The sequence below is a fragment of the Thalassophryne amazonica genome, chromosome 12 (assembly GCF_902500255.1).
Source record: "Thalassophryne amazonica chromosome 12, fThaAma1.1, whole genome shotgun sequence".
In the NCBI taxonomy this organism is placed as follows: domain Eukaryota; kingdom Metazoa; phylum Chordata; class Actinopteri; order Batrachoidiformes; family Batrachoididae; genus Thalassophryne; species Thalassophryne amazonica.
Window position 1 is genome coordinate 21,238,920 of NC_047114.1, and position 20,006 is coordinate 21,258,925.

Consider the following 20,006-nt stretch of genomic DNA (forward strand, 5'->3'; position numbering starts at 1 on the left):
CAGACATAATGTTTCATGGGCAGCGAATCCCGGTGTTGCAGACCGAATGGTCCCCCTACGAATCGGCCCCCCCCCGATGACACGGTTCACAGATTAACTCCTCGTTTTTGCTTCAAACTGCGCACCAGTCATCATCTATCTCAGCGACATCTGAAGCTGAAGCTTCTATCTGAAGCTTTCGTACAACAATCCTTTCCACATAAATTCAGCATTATATCATCATAAAAGGAGGCAGAAGCAATGGCTAAAGGAGCTGCTAGCTGATGCGTTCACCGTGCGTCGGACATTTCAAAGAGTCACGGAATTTCGACTTTAGAATGATTTAAGAGGTTTTACCTTTATCATCTGATGGTTAATAATCCCATTAATCCATTTGATTGCTTTCGGTGAAGAGACTCCATCTCAGACGTCCTGCTGTGGTCCGAAATGACACATGCGCAGATGCAAAAGGCGGACCAATTTTTTAGGGGCGGACCATTTGGTCTGCAACACCGGTACAGAAGAGGACTTTCTGCAGCTGATCCGAGCGAGCTGAGGAGCGGATGCCTCTGTTTTATTTTTTCTTTCCAAACAAAACTTCAAAAGCAGCTTTAGACTCTGGACAAGAAAAGAGAAATGAGAAAACAGCCATAAGAAAATCTCTAAACAAATCATTTGTTTATCTATCTATATTTGAAAATTGAAAAGGGTGCTGCCTCCTCATAGTAATATATATATATAATTGGTCATCACGTTTCAAAATAAAATAACTTGTCAAGGCCAGGGCTTCTCAAAGTCTGGAGACTAAATAGTCACAGAGACACACAGTGCAGCAAACAAGATAAGTAGGCTGACTGAGTCAGACTCAGGTTTGGCATTCAATGCGGGAACAGCCACGGAGGCAACGGGCGTACACGTTTCATTTGCACTTTGAACGTGGAGGATTGTAGATATCCCTCCTCTCAGTGCTTTGCAGCTGCAGCTTGGTGAGAACGGAGACTAGATCAATACGTGTTTTCACTTTTGAGTCGCCAAACACCAGAAAAGTCTCCAGCGATGCCAGGAAATGTAGCTACATTTGTGGCTAGTCGGTTTCAAGAAAACAAGTCATCAAGAGGGTTTGGAAAGTCACCAGATCTAGTGAGAAAGTCGCCAAGTTGGCAACACTGTTAGTGCACTTTAAATTCAGTTTAATATTAGGATAAGGACGAAATAAATTTCATGAAAAAAATAAAAATAAAAAGGTTTCTCTGATATGAACTGCACTCGTAGTTTTGTGGTGCACAAAAAAACAGAAATCAAGAAAGCAATCAAATTCTAAGTTATCCTTGTGTCTGTCACGGACCCGTGGCCACACATTCGTTAAGGTAACCCCAATAAGCAAAACTTCAACTTTTTCAAGGTGCTTCTTCATTTATTTGTTCCTTTAGGGGAAAAATGAACTGGGTGAAATTTCACAAGATTTGAAAAATATTAACCACTGCTGCCTGGCCCCTGTTTTTTGTGACGTGTAAGTGACATTTTGATTTATGGACTGGATACATTAGTTCATTAGTGGCATATTTTGTTGCATCTATCTCAGGTCACATTTCTGAAGCACTCAAAGTGAACATGGACATCAACATGGTCTTCATCAAGGACCCCTCAGAGTGGGAGAATGACCAATCATTCCAGTTGTCACAGCAGGTCCTGGATAACACTGCTGCTGGCAGTGATTTTTCTGAGCGAGGATTACAATCAGAATCCTAACGAAGGACGAACAGCAGCACCCATATCTGCTGCAATTTGTAGAGTGTTATCAACGTCAGTTGCCAGAGGTGAAGACAATCTGAACCAAATGCCACACTCCCCACGACTGTTTGTTTTCACCAAATAGGTGGACAGTGGTAATATGTATGGTATAGTAAATGTAATACTTTTTTATCTCTCCTATATAATCAGTTAAAGGAGAAAGGATAGTTTTTTTTATTTGTATTTCATTTGAACAGGTACATTGCTATTGCTGGTTTGTGCTAATATGCTCAACTACTGCAATTTCCACCCTGCGTGCAGCAGTGGTTAGAACAGTCGTATCTAAATAAAATTTTGCACAAAACATTTTCTCATCAAGATGCACAATTTTGTCAGGAAGCACCTTAAGAAAGTCACATTTTTATTTTTTGGCATACTGTGGAGGACCACCCAAACGTGTGCACGTGTGTGTGTGTGTGTGTATATACGCACACAGGCAAGCAGTTTTCTGTGTTTAGAACTAGAGCCCGACCGATATGGATTTTTTGATGCCGATGCCAATAACGGTATTTGGATGAAAAAAATGCTGATAATCGATAAATCGGCTGATTTGCCAGTAGCCGCTAAATCAGCCGATATTATTATTATTATTAAATGAATAAAAATGTTCTTTGTTGGACCCTTAACAAAAAAGGTATGAGCTAAAAGCTGAAGCTTTGTCTTCATATTGATTAACTTTATAACAGAGAAGAATTTTCAAGTTCAAAAAATGCAATCAAGAATTAAACCTTTGTGAAATTAGCAAATACATATGATCTGTTGTGAAATACATCTGATCTTGTACCTCTTGTTGCTGCAACTTAGATACAGGTTCATGATAAGGATATAGAGCCTTATAAACTTACTTGTATGTTTTTGTCAGCCGATCAGTGCAGTGTGACGGCAAATTACGGGGCCGGTGATGAACACATTTAAGTAGGGATGTAAGCAGCTCTCAGTTGAATGGAGTCAGAGCTCCATCTACTGGACAAACGGTGCAAGGACATTTTACATTGCCAGCACAAACATTATTTTAGTAACTGTTCTGTTTATGAGAAATTATCGGCGTTGTATCGGCAACATTTCAGCCAATAGTGAGTACTTTGAAAAGGGCTTATATCTGCCGGCCGATATATCAGTCGGGCTCTATTTAGAACCTTAAAATCTGAGCTCACAGGGACAGGAACAGATGCCAAAATGGGTGTAATGTGGTCAAACTTTCTGCTTCCTGTCAAAAGTCTGGCAGCAGCATTTTGAATCCATTGGAGACCCTAATGCTGGACTGCGGTAAACCAGAAAATAGAACATTGCAGTAGTCCAATCTAGTAGAGACAAATGCATGTCAGTCTCAGCATCAGCCATAGACAGGATGGGATGAATCTTCGCTATATTTCGCAGATGGAAGAAAGCACATGGTTTTACTTGAAAATTCCAAGTGATTATTGACCAAAATGGCACTTCAGAATGGTGAAATTCAAGTCAGATCAAATGTTTCTGAAATAGTTCTGGTATGAAGCCAACAATCTCCTGCAAGTGGCTCCATTTGAAAATTCCAGCTAAGTGTTGACCAAAATGACACTCCACAATAGTGAAATTCAAGTTGGATCTAAATTGATTATGCATTTTTCATGTTTTGCGTGACCTTGAAAAGTGAACTTGCTGTATTCTAGGACCCAATACACCACTTCTACGCATCAGATTAGTAAGTCCCTTCGGCTGCTCCCTTGTTTGGACTCGGGGTCGCCACAGCAAATCCAAGGTGGATCTGCATGTTGATTTGGGACAGGTTTTACGCCGGATGCCCTTCCTGACGCAACTCCACATTACATGGAGAAATGTGGCAGGGGGTGGGATTTGAACCCAGAACCTTCCGAACTGAAACCAAGTGCATTAACCACTTGGCCACCACCCCTGCTACTTCTACGCATCAGATTAAAAACAGAATCTTAATTTTTTGAGTCAACTTTGACCTTGACCGAACTTTTGAAGGTCAAGGTCAAAGAGATGATCACTGTTTATGCTCTGGTGTTTGCACATGCACAGTGCGAGAGGTTGGACGCTTGTAGCACTTCAACAGCGCGATACCCTCACGACGGCTAACCAGAATATCAAACAGGTTTGATTTTCAACTGACCATACAATTGCCGATCACGAGGTGGTTGTGAGAGGTTAAACGCAGCTCGTTACGCCATATATACTACACGATTCAGGACGCGGGATTAACCTGAAACTCGGCGAGATCCAAAAAAATTTGCACGAGTAAAAAGTCGGCTGAAAAAGGGACAAAATTCAGCCCAGCTTAAGTACTGAATGTCTGGCATCAGTAGATCATGACAGTGTTTTATTTATTTTGACACCGGTTATATCAAACGATGTTTTCATTGGCCAGAAATGGCCACCAGAGGGTGTACGGTGTAAACTCCGCAGCAACCCATTGAGGCTTTTCAGGTTTCAAATCCCGCAAAACCTCGGAGAGGTCGCTGTGCTGCGAGATCTCAGTAACATTGAGAACTGCATTGATACGCTCTGATCACGCTTCACTTTAACCGCTGCACACGGACAACACAATTAACATCGCAACATAAAACTACAACCCCTGGCAAAAATTATGGAATCACCGGCCTTGGAGGATGTTCATTCAGTTGTTTAATTTTGTAGAAAAAATGCAGATCACAGACATGACACAAAACTAAAGTCATTTTAAATGGCAACTTTCTGGCTTTAAGAAACACTATAAGAAATCAAGAAAAAAAAAATTGTGGCAGTCAGTAACGGTTACTTTTTAGACCAAGCAGAGGGAAAAAAATATGGACTCACTCAATTCTGAGGAATAAATTATGGAATCACCCTGTAAATTTTCATCCCCAAAACTAACACCTGCATCAAATCAGATCTGCTCGTTAGTCTGCATCTAAAAAGGAGTGATCACACCTTGGAGAGCTGTTGCACCAAGTGGACTGACATGAATCATGTGAATCATGGCTCCAACACGAGAGATGTCAATTGAAACAAAGGAGAGGATTATCAAACTCTTAAAAGAGGGTAAATCATCATGCAGTGTTGCAAAAGATGTCGGTTGTTCACAGTCAGCTGTGTCTAAAGTCTGGACCAAATACAAACAACATAGGAAGGTTGTTAAAGGCAAAGATACTGGTAGACCAAGGAAGACATCAAAGCGTCAAGACAGAAAACTTAAAGCAATATGTCTCAAAAATCGAAAATGCACAACAAAACAAATGAGGAACGAATGGGAGGAAACTGGAGTCAACATCTGTGACCGAACTGTAAGAAACTGCCTAAAGGAAATGGGATTTACATACAGAAAAGCTAAACGAAAGCAATCATTAACACCTAAACAGAAAAAACAAGGTTACAATGGGCTAAGGAAAAGCAATCGTGGACTGTGGATGACTGGAAGAAAGTCATATTCAGTGATGAATCTCGAATCTGCATTGGGCAAGGTGATGATGCTGGAACTTTTGTTTGGTGCCGTTCCAATGAGATTTGTAAAGATGACTGTCTGAAGAGAACATGTAAATTTCCACAGTCATTGATGATATGGGGCTGCATGTCAGGTAAAGGCACTGGGGAGATGGCTGTCATTACATCATCAATAAATGCACAAGTTTACGTTGATATTTGGGACACTTTTCTTATCCCATCAATTGAAAGGATGTTTGGGATGATGAAATCATTTCTCAAGATGATAATGCATCTTGCCATAGAGCAAAAACTGTGAAAACATTCCTTGCAAAAAGACACATAGGATCAATGCCATGGCCTGCAAATAGTCCAGATCTTAATCCAATTGAAAATCTTTGGTGGAAGTTGAAGAAAATGGTCCATGACAAGGCTCCAACCTGCAAAGCTGATCTGGCAACAGCAATCACAGAAAGTTGGAGCAAGATTGATGAAGAGTACTGTTTGTCACTCATTAAGTCCATGCCTCAGAGACTGCAAGCTGTTATAAAAGCCAGAGGTGGTGCAACAAAATACTAGTGATGTGTTGGAGCGTTCTTTTGTTTTTCATGATTCCATAATTTTTTCCTCAGAATTGAGTGATTCCATATTTTTTTCCCCTCTGTTTGGTCTAAAAAAGTAACCATTACTGACTGTCACAATTTTTTTTTCCTGATTTCTTATAGTGTTTCTTAAAGCCAGAAACCTGCCATTTGAAATGACTTTAGTTTTGTGTCATGTCTGTGATCTGCTTTTTTTCTACAAAATTAAACAACTGCATGAACATCCTCCGAGGCCGGTGATTCCATAATTTTTGCCAGGGGTTGTATTTTTATATTGTGCCTAAAACTCTTGTGAATATATTCTCTGGGTTTTTAGATGTTGCTATTGCGTTTGTTTTATGTAAACATGCGAGAATCACAGGCTGTCTCTCTCTGTTATTTTCAATGGGAGCTGCTGTGAGCTACGCTCACTTCCTGTTCATGTCGTTCTGGGGGAAAGTGACGTTTGCTCTTTAATGTCTTGATTATTGTTCTTTAGAACACTGTTTGTCCTTTGTTCGAGACTAATATATGTAATATGTCTGAAATTCGGTCTGCGTTTATTAAATTCCACGCAGATTAAACGTAGCAGACACGGATTTTTTGTTATAATTGTTTTAGCAAGTTTTCAGGGTATCATGCAGCAGTCTCTTATTAACGTGACGAAAAGCATTAAAAAAAATGACATTTTTGTAGTATAATCATTTACAATTGTCATTGTGTGGATTCTCTATGTTGTTTTGACTGCAGCGACTGTCTGGCACGCAAGGGATTGTGGGATACGTGAAAAGCCCGAATACTGAACAGATATGAATAAAAATAAAGGTAACAGCTATACAAAATGAACAAATGACTATTTAAATACAAGAAAATAAAAACATCAATAAATAGCACATGAACATAAAAAACCCTAAAATAATGTGCTACACAGGGCGAGCTCATATGACTGTACTGGACACTGCTGAGCCAAACCTTTTGAGGAAACCCAGTAGATATCAACCAAAGCCAATAAATAACAACGGATGGCAAACATGATGAGTCACATGAAAGAAAATGGCCTGACCACTTAAAAAAACCTCACGCCCTGTGAGTCGTAAACATCCATTACTGTATTTTCAGTAATATAAAAGCATACACTGTTACCTGCTAAAATGTACCATTCCACGGACTTGTGCAGATGACGAGAATAAAACGTTATTTTTCAGATGTTTTACAATCAATCAATTTTTTTATATAGCGCCAAATCACAACAAACAGTTGCCCCAAGGCGCTTTATATTGTAAGGCAAGGCCATACAATAATTATGTAAAACCCCAACGGTCAAAACGACCCCCTGTGAGCAAGCACTTGGCTACAGTGGGAAGGAAAAACTCCCTTTTAACAGGAAGAAACCTCCAGCAGAACCAGGCTCAGGGAGGGGCAGTCTTCTGCTGGGACTGGTTGGGGCTGAGGGAGAGAACCAGGAAAAGACATGCTGTGGAGGGGAGCAGAGATCGATCACTAATGATTAAATGCAGAGTGGTGCATACAGAGCAAAAAGAGAAAGAAACAGTGCATCATGGGAACCCCCCAGCAGTCTACGTCTATAGCAGCATAACTAAGGGATGGTTTAGGGTCACCTGATCCAGCCCTAACTATAAGCTTTAGCAAAAAGGAAAGTTTTAAGCCTAATCTTAAAAGTAGAGAGGGTGTCTGTCTCCCTGATCTGAATTGGGAGCTGGTTCCACAGGAGAGGAGCCTGAAAGCTGAAGGCTCTGCCTCCCATTCTACTCTTACAAACCCTAGGAACTACAAGTAAGCCTGCAGTCTGAGAGCGAAGCGCTCTATTGGGGTGATATGGTACTACGAGGTCCCTAAGATAAGATGGGACCTGATTATTCAAAACCTTATAAGTAAGAAGAAGAATTTTTAATTCTATTCTAGAATTAACAGGAAGCCAATGAAGAGAGGCCAATATGGGTGAGATATGCTCTCTCCTTCTAGTCCCCGTCAGTACTCTAGCTGCAGCATTTTGAATTAACTGAAGGCTTTTTAGGGAACTTTTAGGACAACCTGATAATAATGAATTACAATAGTCCAGCCTAGAGGAAATAAATGCATGAATTAGTTTTTCAGCATCACTCTGAGACAAGACCTTTCTGATTTTAGAGATATTGCGTAAATGCAAAAAAGCAGTCCTACATATTTAATATGCGCTTTGAATGACATATCCTGATCAAAAATGACTCCAAGATTTCTCACAGTATTACTAGAGCTCAGGGTAATGCCATCCAGAGTAAGGATCTGGTTAGACACCATGTTTCTAAGATTTGTGGGGCCAAGTACAATAACTTCAGATTTATCTGAGTTTAAAAGCAGGAAATTAGAGGTCATCCATGTCTTTATGTCTGTAAGACAATCCTGCAGTTTAGCTAATTGGTGTGTGTCCTCTGGCTTCATGGATAGATAAAGCTGGGTATCATCTGCGTAACAATGAAAATTTAAGCAATACCGTCTAATAATACTGCCTAAGGGAAGCATGTATAAAGTGAATAAAATTGGTCCTAGCACAGAACCTTGTGGAACTCCATAATTAACTTTAGTCTGTGAAGAAGATTCCCCATTTACATGAACAAATTGTAATCTATTAGACAAATATGATTCAAACCACCGCAGCGCAGTGCCTTTAATACCTATACCTACCTCTGTTTTACACGAACAAAGCACACTAATCACCTCCGTCCAAACAGCAAAATGATTGGCCCAGATACATTAACCAATTAAAACCCTTCTAGTTGGATGAGGTGGAAGGATTGGTCCAACCCCGAAACCCTATCCGCCGCTGAAACCTCCCTCGGAGGTTTAAATGACGTCACCAGGAAACCAGTCCAGTCGAAGATTCAAGCTTCTCTACTATGGAAACGACCTGGACAACTGAGAGCCTACACAGAAACGTCACCAGGAAAGTGACTGAGTGGAAGCGACCACAAACATTATATACGCCTCATGGACTGGAGCCGACGTTATCAGCGTGTCGTAGTTGGAGGTACACCTTCTCCAGTAGAAATAAATGCACTGGGGGGCGCAACAGGGAACCCATCCAAGATGGCGGCCGCACTGAACGTCAGCTGCAGTCGATGAGGCGTCTACGTATGTCTATGGAAGTGACTGCAGTCACTATATACGTATATGTAAATATAAAACCCGGCTCCGTTATGTTACACTGCAAAAACGACATCAAGGTCAATTAAATTTTATTAAATGATGAAACATAATACATTCATTTATGTTTTAAAAACACTAGTGCACGTTTTAAAAATACAACCTTAGTCATATTAAAACAGCAGTCAAACCTACTTATCTTTGGCAATTGCAACAAATGAAAGAAAACCCTTTTTTTCTGGTAATATTATTAACATATGTAACATTTTATGTACGTCGAGTTTCACCTCTTTAACATCTCAGACTACTAGTGTTCAAGTTGATCTGTAGGCAGTAGACAGGTCTCCCTTTACATACGGGGGTATTCCATCCCAATGTCAAAATTAAGGAAAATGGGCGATTTTTAAAAATTGAAGCCAAATTGCATCTATTTACAGTTCTTACTATTCCCTTTTTCAGTCTGATTATTGCAGAGTACACTGATTATGTATGATTTTATTATATTTTTACAATTCTTTTGTGAATATGCAAAATGGTACTTTCTCTTATTGTGTTTTCCAACTTTTCCAAAGCTGAAAAATTCTGTTAAAAACTCTAAAATATGTTCTGCTGAAGAGTGTGACATGTTTTTCATGGGATTCATGCTGTGGAGGAGGATCAGAAGGAAGTATCCGCTCAGAGAACAGGATTTAAAAAAAAAACAAAACTATTTGCTGGGTAAAAACCTGGTCAACACCTGTATATTACAGTCTATGTTTGACACACAGATTCCAGGTTAGAGCGTACAACCAAGTTCTAGTAAAGCTGCCAAAAGATGACCTTGATGGATACAGATCCTTTCAGCGAATCACAAAGGACCTTGTCTGGGGAGCTGCTGGCCAAGGATGGCCCCATCATCCATCTGAAACTCTTAACTTCAAGTTGGGGTATCAAGAGGAGCTCACCTTGTCATTACCTTGTTTTAATTGCAAGACAATAACTGTATTATGATGTCATACACATGACTGAAGTGAGAAACATTACATTAAAGGTTTACATTTCATAAATGATGGGACTGACTTTTTTCAGTGCCCACAGACAGAGGAGGAATGGGAGAAGATTGCCAAGGACTACTGCCTTAACTGCTAATTTTCTGCATGCCCTTCATGGGAAACACAGTCCTGCATTTTCCACCAAGAAGTGGCTCCTTCTACTTTAATTACAAACATATTTTCAGTATTGTTTTGTTGGGAGTAGTGGACAGTAAATCCCAATACATGTGAAATTCTATGACCCATATTTATTATTCCATATTTTCTATAGTATTTACAAATCCATGCAATGGGTATAATTTCCAAACATTGTTAAATTGTCTGTTTCAGCTTTACACATGTCAACATAGGATGCAAGGGCACATCAGCAATGGAGGCGTCTTCTCCCATAGCCCCCCCCATGCACTGAAAAGTGGAGCTGCCAGAGCCCCACCACCCAGGCCCTCCGCTGGTGACACAGTACTGAGGCCCATTTCTTTGGTGGGGGATGAGGCATTCCCACTGAAACCATATCTGATGAAGCCCTATCCCCAATGCAATGTCACTCGCCAGGAATGCCTCTGGTTACAGACCACAGCATGTGTCCAGGGCTTGTAGAGTGGTGGAAAATGTGTTTGACAAATATATAATTTAACTGAAAATATTTAATGAAATGCTTTATATACTTATCAAAATGACATACCTGTATGTTGAAATAAATTTTAATTATCCCCCCCCCCACCTCACTCCAGCTGAATTTGTTTTTCTTGCAGCAAATATATATATATATATATATATATATATATATATATATATATATATATATATATATATATATATATATATATATATATATATACATACACATACACACACACACACACCATGATTAGTGCACAGGTGTGCCTTAGACTGCCCACAATAAAAGGCCACTCTGAAAGGTGCAGTTTTATCACACAGCACAATGCCACAGATGTCGCAAGATTTGAGGGAGCGTGCAATTGGCATGCTGACAGCAGGAATGTCAACTAGAGCTGTTGCTCGTGTATTGAATGTTCATTTCTCTACCATAAGCCCTCTCCAAAGGCGTTTCAGAGAATTTGGCAGTACATCCAACCAGCCTCACAACCGCAGACCACGTGTAACCACACCAGCCCAGGACCTCCACATCCAGCATGTTCACCTCCAAGATCGTCTGAGACCAGCCACTCGGACAGTTGCTGAAACAATCGGTTTGCATAACCAAAGAATTTCTGCACAAACTGTCAGAAACCGTCTCAGGGAAGCTCATCTGCATGCTCGTCGTCCTCATCAGGGTCTTGACCTGACTCCAGTTCGTGGTCGTAACCGACTTGAGTGGGCAAATGCTCACATTCGCTGGCGTTTGGCACGTTGGAGAGGTGTTCTCTTCACGGATGAATCCCGGTTCACACTGTTCAGGGCAGATGGCAGACAGTGTGTGGCATCGTGTGGGTGAGCGGTTTTCTGATGTTAATGTTGTGGATCGAGTGGCCCATGGTGGCAGTGGGGTTATGGTATGGGCAGGCGTCTGTTATGGACGAAGAACACAGGTGCATTTTATTGATGGCATTTTGAATGCACAGAGATACCGTGACGAGATCCTGAGGCCCATTGTTGTGCCATACATCCAAGAACATCACCTCATGTTGCAGCAGGATAATGCACGGCCCCATGTTGCAAGGATCTGTACACAATTCTTGTAAGCTGAAAATGTCCCAGTTCTTGCATGGCCGGCATACTCATCGGACATGTCACCCATTGAGCATGTTTGGGATGCTCTGGACCGGCGTATACGACAGCGTGTACCAGTTCCTGCCAATATCCAGCAACTTCGCACAGCCATTGAAGAGGAGTGGACCAACATTCCACAGGCCACAATTGACAACCTGATCAACTCTATGCGAAGATGTGTTGCACTGCATGAGGCAAATGGTGGTCACACCAGATATTGACTGGTATCCCCCCCAATAAAACAAAACTGCACCTTTCAGAGTGGCCTTTTATTGTGGACAGTCTAAGGCACACCTGTGCACTAATCATGGCGTCTAATCAGCATCTTGATATGGCACACCTGTGAGGTGGGATGGATTATCTCAGCAAAGGAGAAGTGCTCACTATCACAGATTTAGTCTGGTTTGTGAACAATATTTGAGGGAAATGGTGATATTGTGTATGTGGGAAAAAGTTTTAGATCTTTGAGTTCATCTCATACAAAATGGGAGAAAAACCAAAAGTGTTGCGTTTATATTTTTGTTGAGTGTATATATATATATATATATATATATATATATACACACACACACACACACAGTGGGGTAAAAAAGTATTTAGTCAGCCCCTGAGAGGTCTGTAATTTTCAACATAGGTACACTTCAATTATGAGACAAAATGAGGAAAAAAAAAAAAAATTCCAGAAAATCACATTGTAGGATTTTCAAATAATTTATTTGTAAATTATGGTGGAAAAAGTATTTGGTCAATAACAAAAGTTCAACTCAATGCTTTGTAACATAACCTATCGGCAATGGCAGAAATCAAACATTACCTGTAAGTCTTCACCAGGTTTGCACACACTGTAGCTGGTATTTTGTCCCATTCCTCCATGCAGATCTCCTCTAGAGCAGTGATGTTTTGGGGCTGTCGCTGGGCAACAACTCCCTCAACTAATTTTCTATGGGGTTGATGTCTGGAGACTGGCTTGGCCACTCCAGGACCTTGAAATGCTTTTTACGGAGCCACTCCGTTTCCCGAGCGGTGTGTTTGGGATCAGTTTCATGCTGGAAAACCCAGCCACGTTGCATCTTCAATGCTCTCACTGATGGAAGGAGGTTTTGGCTTAAAATGTCATGATACTTTGCCCCGTTCATTCTTCCCTTAACACGGATCAGTTGTCCTGTCCCCTTTGCTGAAAAATAGCCCCAAAGCATGATGTTTCCAACCCCATGCTTCACAGTAGATATGGTGTTCTTGGAATGCAACTCAGCATTCTTCTTCCTCCAAACACGACGAGTTTTTACCAAAATGTTCTATTTTGGTTTCATCTGACCACATGATATTCTCCCACTCTTCTGGATCATCCATATGCTCTCTGGCAAACTTCAGATGGGCTTGGACACACCTGGCACTGCAGGATTTGAGTCCCTCTCTACCTAGTTTGTAGCCTGTTACTGTGGTCCAAGCTCTCTGCAGGTCATTCATCAGGTCCGCCTGTGTAGTTCTGGGATTTTTGTTCATCGTTCTCATGATCATTTTGACCCCACGGGATGACATCTTTCCGGTGCACATCTACTATTTTCTTCCTGGTGTCCTTTGACAACTCTTTGGTCTTGGCCATGGTTGAGTTTGGAGTCAGACTGTTTGAGGTTGTGGACAGGTGTCTTTTAACAGGTGGAGGACAGAAGAACTTCTTAAAGAAGAAGTTACAGGTCTGTGAGAGCCAGAAATCTTGCTTGTTTGTGGGTGACCAAATACTTATTTTCCACCATAATTTACAAATAAATTCTTTAAAAATCCTACAATGTGATTTTTTTTCCTCATTTTGTCTCTCATAATTGTAGTGTACCTATGTTGAAAATTACAGACATCTCTCATCTTTCTAAGTAGGAGAACTTGCACAATCAGGGGCTGACTAAATACTTTTTTACCTCAGTGTCTGTGTATATAATATAATATAATATATTTCCATTACTTAATGGGCACGTTAAAAATGTGTTGAAGGGGGGATGAACAACCTAAAACTCAGAAAAAAAACATTACAAAGGAAAAAATTTTCCTTCTGAATTTTTTTTTTTTTTTGTTTAAGAATGCCTCCCACCCTCATAAAAGCCAAATATTAAGGGTAATCCAAATAAACAATTTAAATTGAAAATACATTTAATGGATAAAATATATTTTGTCAACAATATTCTTTCAACATTATTTATTATCATATTTACAGGTTTACCTCTATATGTGCAAGTCTCTGTGCACAACCTTATATTTACAAAATGCACTTGTTTTGTTTTTCAGTCTATACAGGCAACAAAGTTCTCTTTGCAAGTTTTCCCACATTTACATGTATATGTCAGTAGCAGAGGACGCTGCTGATGTACGTTGGCTCAAAGTGATTTCACGCGCTAGGAGAGATGTCGCAGATGGTCCGGCACTCACACAGCATTCAGTTTGCAATGTTGAAGGGGCATCTTGAGCTGTTGAAGTAGCAGGAGTTGCTGGGATCACTGGTGACTGAAGTTGCTGAGTGAGGTTTCCCTGTGATGGCAGAGTGGTGAGTGTTTGCTGTGAGGGAGGATTGGAGAATGGCTGCTGTAGAACAGTGAAGGGCTGCTGAGGTGTCGGAGTGGGGAAAGGCTGCTGAGGTGTCGGAGTGATGAAGGGCTGCTGAGGTGTCGGACTGGCAAAAGATGACTGCTGAGCAGCAGAAATATAGGTTTGCTGCGGATAACTGGCAAGTGATGACGGATGTGATGTTGCTTGATAGCTTGGCTGCTGGTTGAAGTACGGCTGCAGCTGTTGATAGGGATGCGTAGGTCTCCACTGAGCTGTAGCAGTAGGGGGCTGATATGGCTGTTGATTCTCATGGAGGTGGACCTCATCTATCACAACCCGAAGGAAATAGTCTTGCACTACATTCCTCCTCACATCTGGCAGACGGTCAAGCTTCTGTTTCAGCAAAGCGAAGAAGGGATCCTTCATCTCAGGTGCAAGTGTAGCTGGAGGAGGCGGCTGTTCAATGCGGCTGGACATCTAAAATATTTGAACTGCATTTTAAGTTTCAACTTTTACAGTATTTATTTACTGCAGATGTACGTACAATTCATATAACAGTCAATCTGCACATCAAAATATTAGGCCAGCCAATGGATATATGTAATACATACATTTTAGAATTGTTGTATTTCAGCACACTAACCTGTGAAATTTTCTCAAACAGCAGCTTGTTGTTGTCAAGCATGGCCTGCATGCGGTCCATCTTGTTGGTAGTCTTTGGTTTCTTCATTGCAGGCTTAAGACTGAAGTTGCTGTTGCTTGTTTTGAGACTCCCGATAGATGCTGCCGTTGAAGGACCATCTCCCGAGGTGGACAACTCCTCACTACACGTAGATGGGCCACCATCCCCTGCTTCATCAACATCATCCTCATCTCCAAACTGAAACAATATATTAAAAAAACATTTATTTCATCCCATATATTGCAGGCATCATTCAACAAATGCAGGAATTGAGATGTCATGGTATCATGGTTCTGGAATCTTTTTTTTTTTTTTGTCATTTTCCCTATACTTCTTTTTGTGTAAAGAATGTTGGGCTTTAGTGTTTCTGTGTGCTACTTCTTGCAGTGGACTGGTGGGCACTCCACCTGGCAGGATTGATTGTCTGGAACCCAACACAGCAGTTCTTGCCACTTGCCGGACTGTTGAATCACTCGTAGTGGGGAACTGCTTACCTGGATGTTCACCATCTGCTCTTCAGATTCATTGCCACTGACCTGTCATAGAATGCCTACACCAGCTCCATGCCAACTTTGCCTTTGCCACAACCAGGACACACCTGGCTACGCTCTTCCCATCATCACAAAGAGAAAGACTCTGAACACTGCCTTGTTGAAGAACTTTATTCTGATCAAGATAGAGAGTCTTAATTTACCTTTTTGCTAAAAATACTACAAGTCTTGGTCATGGATTCAAGCTGGTTTACTTACCTGGGGAACTCTCTGCTTATTCTTGTTTATTTGGGTCCTCCACTGCCTCATTACAACAGAAGATAATCTTCCCTTGAAATGACATATTACCAACATTTATTAAAATTGGAACTTTCTTATTGTAATAAATGATTAGTCAACATATATCACAACAGCTTGGAGATAAAACTACATGTAAATATTGTTTAAATAACAACAAAGTGTTTATCTTCTTGATGTTGGATGCACATCTGAAATATAGTACAGATTCACATTTATGTATTTACCTGGGCAGTACTGCGTGTTTCCTTTGTCCTGATGTAAGGAAGAAGAAAAGCCAATCTTTCCCACACCCACTTCTTCTTGCCAACCAGCTTGGCTGGGTCTACCACTCCATCCACGCCTTGCCCGCTTGGCCCAGTTTCCCTGTAGATATTTCCCACCTGTGTCCTTAAGGTGTTCATTTTCCGCTGAATATCCTTTTCTACAACACAGAAGCATACAATGTATATGAAATGCAATTTAAACTGGAAAAATGTCATTTCAGAATACATTTATGACATATTTTGAAAAAATGTAAAACTTAAAATGTATGTGTCAAATAATAAGAAAACATACAGTAGTGTTCAGAATAATAGTAGCGCTATGTGACTAAAAAGATTAATCCAGGTTTTGAGTATATTTCTTATTGTTACATGGGAAACAAGGTACCAGTAGATTCAGTAGATTCTCACAAATCCAACAAGACCAAGCATTCATGATATGCACACTCTTAAGGCTATGAAATTGGGCTATTAGTAAAAAAAAGTAGAAAAGGGGGTGTTCACAATAATAGTAGCATCTGCTGTTGACGCTACAAACTCAAAACTATTATGTTCAAACTGCTTTTTTTAGCAATCCTGTGAATCACTAAACTAGTATTTAGTTGTATAACCATAGTTTTTCCATGATTTCTTCACATCTGCAAGGCATTAATTTTGTTGGTTTGAAAACAAGGTTTTGCTCGTTTACTAGTGTGCTTGGGGTCATTGTCTTGTTGAAACACCCATTTCAAGGGCATGTCCTCTTCAGCATAAGGTAACATGACCTCTTCAAGTATTCTGACATATCCAAACTGATCCATGATACCTGGTGTGCGATATATAGGCCCAGCACCATAGTAGGAGAAACATGCCCATATCATGATGCTTGCACCACCATGCTTCACTGTCTTCACTGTGAACTGTAGCTTGAATTCAGAGTTTGGGGGTCATCTCACAAACTGTCTGCGGCACTTGAACCCAAAAAGAACAATTTTACTCTCATCAGTCCACAAAATATTCCTCCATTTCTCTTTAGGCCAATTGATGTGTTCTTTGGCAAATTGTAACCTCTTCTGCACATGTCTTTTATTTAACAGAGGGACTTTGCGGGGGATTCTTGCAAATAAATTAGCTTCACACAGGCGTCTTCTAATTATCACAGCACTTACAGGTAACTCCAGACTGTCTTTGATCATCCTGGAGCTGATCAATGGGTGAGCCTTTGCCATTTGATGGTTGTTTTCCATTTTCTTTCACGCTTCTGTTTTTTTTTTGTTTTGTTTTTTTTGGCCATTTTAAAGCATTGGAGATCATTGTAGATGAATAGCCTATAATTTTTTGCACCTGTGTATACGTTTTCCCCTCGCCAATCAACTTTTTAATCAAACTACGCTGTTCTTCTGAACAATGTCTTGAACGTCCTATTTTCCTCAGGCTTTCAAAGAGAAAAGTATGTTCAACAGGTGCTGGCTTCATCCTTAAATAGGGGACACCTGATTCACACCTGTTTGTTCCACAAAACTGACAAACTCACTGACTGAATGCCACACTACTATTATTGTGAACACCCCCTTTTCTACTTTTTTAACTAACAACCCAATTTCATAGCCTTAGGAGTGTGCATATCATGAATGCTTGGTCTTGTTGGATTTGTGAGAATCTACTGGTACCTTGTTTCCCATGTAACAATAAGAAATATACTCAAAACCTGGATTAATCTTTTTAGTCACATAGCACTACTATTATTCTGAACACTACTGTATAACGGCTGAGTGGGTCCTTGTCATTTGATTGGTGGCTTGTATGTCACATGACATGGATTATTCATACCATTTGATATTTTGTTTCATTGTCTGTGTAATAGTTCTTTGTAGCGTGTAATTTTTGGTATATATAAAATGCGCTATTGCACACTACCGGGGATGGTGTTAAGCTAAACATGGCAGAGTTTATTTTGTTGACGACAATGATTTGAACAAGCTAATTGACGGTGCTAATTCTTCTCACACACACACACACACACACACAAAATCCAAATTCACTATGCTGTAAGCTGTCTTGAGGCATGAAGAGCTGGACAAAATTCTTACATGATTTTCATTGGTCTGTGGAAGCACACAAAAGTCTTTTTTTTTTTTTTTTTTTTTTTTTAAGTACACAAAGTCAGTGCCCGGCATCATGGACTACATCGTCAGAATTATTTTTGAATTATCTGTTTTTCCAAGTAGACTGAGAACAATTTTGGACTCCTATTTAAAGTTTGTGTTGGACTGTTGATGTCAAAGCACCGGTGATGCACACCAAAATGTAAGTCCCCTTTCTGTTATTTATAAATTAATATAATATCAAATAACAAGGATCTATTTAGCTGTTATATAAACCAAATAATTAATGTTTTTACATTATTTCTATGGAATCAAGATTTAATTTGGTGAAAGCTGGAATGTACCATTCAACTCAGCTTCGCCTTGTTGAATGGTACATTCCAGCTTTCACCTCATGAAATATTCCTACCACTGAACTCAAACATTCATTATTTGTATAATATTTCACCAATTACATTATAAATGCTAAAGACAACATATCAGAAAACATAGCGTAACAACATAGAAAAGATTGCAGTGGGACTACACTGGGTCCCACTGCACTGCCAGGTGAAGTTGAAAGTTATAAAATAAACTCACCAGTGCAGCCTCTTCCAATCCTGGCAGCCATCTCCTCCCTCAACCTCTGCTTCTTCTTGCTGTCAAGAAAGTCACCTCGTGTGTTGTCAAACAAGCACGGGTTATCCCTCCACCACTCCAGCAGCCTGTCCAGCTCCTTCTCGGTGAACCTCAAGAGGAACTCATCCAGTGTTCCTTTCTTCCTCCTCCCTCTCACATCTATCTCTTCCCCCTCCTCACTGGACACAGCTGGGGTGGTGGATCTGGCTGGGCTACCAGACAGGATATCTGGACTGAGAGGTGGGCTTGGTGACCTAGGCTGATCTTCCTGCCTTTCCTCAGGTCGTGGCTGCTCCTCATTGTCACTGGACCTCCCCTTGCCTCTGCCCTTCCATAGTCCTCTGGTGGGCATAGCTGTGGTGTATCTTGATGGTTTTGACCCTGTGAATCTTGACAGTGTTGACACGGTGAATCTCATGAAACAACTGATGGAAGTTGGACATCCGCCATCTCTTTTAGAGCACCCCGATTATTCCAAATTACGGTCAAAATTTTCTAATTCTCCATATCGCATACTGGTATTAAAAGAGGACCTAGAATACAATAGAATGTCAACATCCAGAGTTTTCAGGCAGACAGATGAACTTCTGGTCACTTTCACGGAGTGAAGTTTCTCTTTGCAGGCCATAGCAACTATGTTTGATATGTGTCTATGAGAAAGCCGTGCAAATTTATCCAACTTTGGAAGAGTGTGACCATGAAGGCTTGGCGAGAGAACTGGAAGGTGGGGGAGGGAGGCAGGGGTTGACTACAGTTATCATTGCTTCATGTTCAGTACGTGTATGCTTACCTGCTTACTGTGGTTGGACAAAGGAAATAATAAAGAAATGTAAATCTGATGATGGCAAACGGATGTTTACCATAATGTCATATTCATAGAACTTGGCAGTATCAACGTTTATGAAGTATACAAAACTGTGTGAATTCCGAAGTAGCACTACGTCTCCTGAAGCAGACGGCTGTGTTCGTGATCTCAAGAGAAACAAATTGTGCGTGCCTGTGTGTGTGCATGCATCGGGAGGAGGGGGGATCCATCCATCCATCCTTTTTCTATACTCAGTTACTCAAATTAAGGGTCTGGGGAGCTCCTTTACTGGGGGGGGGGGGGGGGGGGGGGCTGGAGCGCATCACAGCAGTCATAGGGCATGAGGCAGGGTATGCCCTGCACAGGACGCCAGTCTAATCGCAAAGCCACATATAGACAGACAAGCACATTCACACCTCACAGACACCTACGGACAATTTAAAGTTGGGAGGTGGGGGGAATCAAGAAACATAAATGTGATGATGGCTATATGATGTTACTCGAGCACCTTGAAAGTATCGAAGCTTACAATGCATATAAGGCCTAAAGCAGTGTCCGACAGCAGGACAACATTCTCA

At 40.7% G+C, this 20,006-nt stretch overlaps 1 protein-coding gene across 2 annotated transcripts in view; it reads right to left on the bottom strand.

The window, feature by feature from the left end:
• Positions 1-13,512: 13,512 nt before the first annotated feature.
• LOC117521611 overlaps positions 13,513-20,006 on the bottom strand; it is a 28,521-nt gene continuing 22,027 nt past the window's right edge. Inside the window, exons 4-8 of one of the 2 annotated variants that reach the window (XM_034182942.1) lie at positions 18,585-19,012; positions 15,886-16,082; positions 15,620-15,691; positions 14,832-15,068; positions 13,513-14,665 (exon numbers count right to left, since the gene is read on the bottom strand). In XM_034182942.1, the coding sequence (XP_034038833.1) occupies positions 13,973-14,665; positions 14,832-15,068; positions 15,620-15,691; positions 15,886-16,082; positions 18,585-19,012 (1,627 nt within the window). In that variant the 3' untranslated portion in view covers positions 13,513-13,972. Of the gene's footprint in view, positions 14,666-14,831; positions 15,069-15,619; positions 15,692-15,885; positions 16,083-18,584; positions 19,845-20,006 lie in introns of both variants that reach the window. The other variant, XM_034182943.1, reaches the window with a different exon arrangement.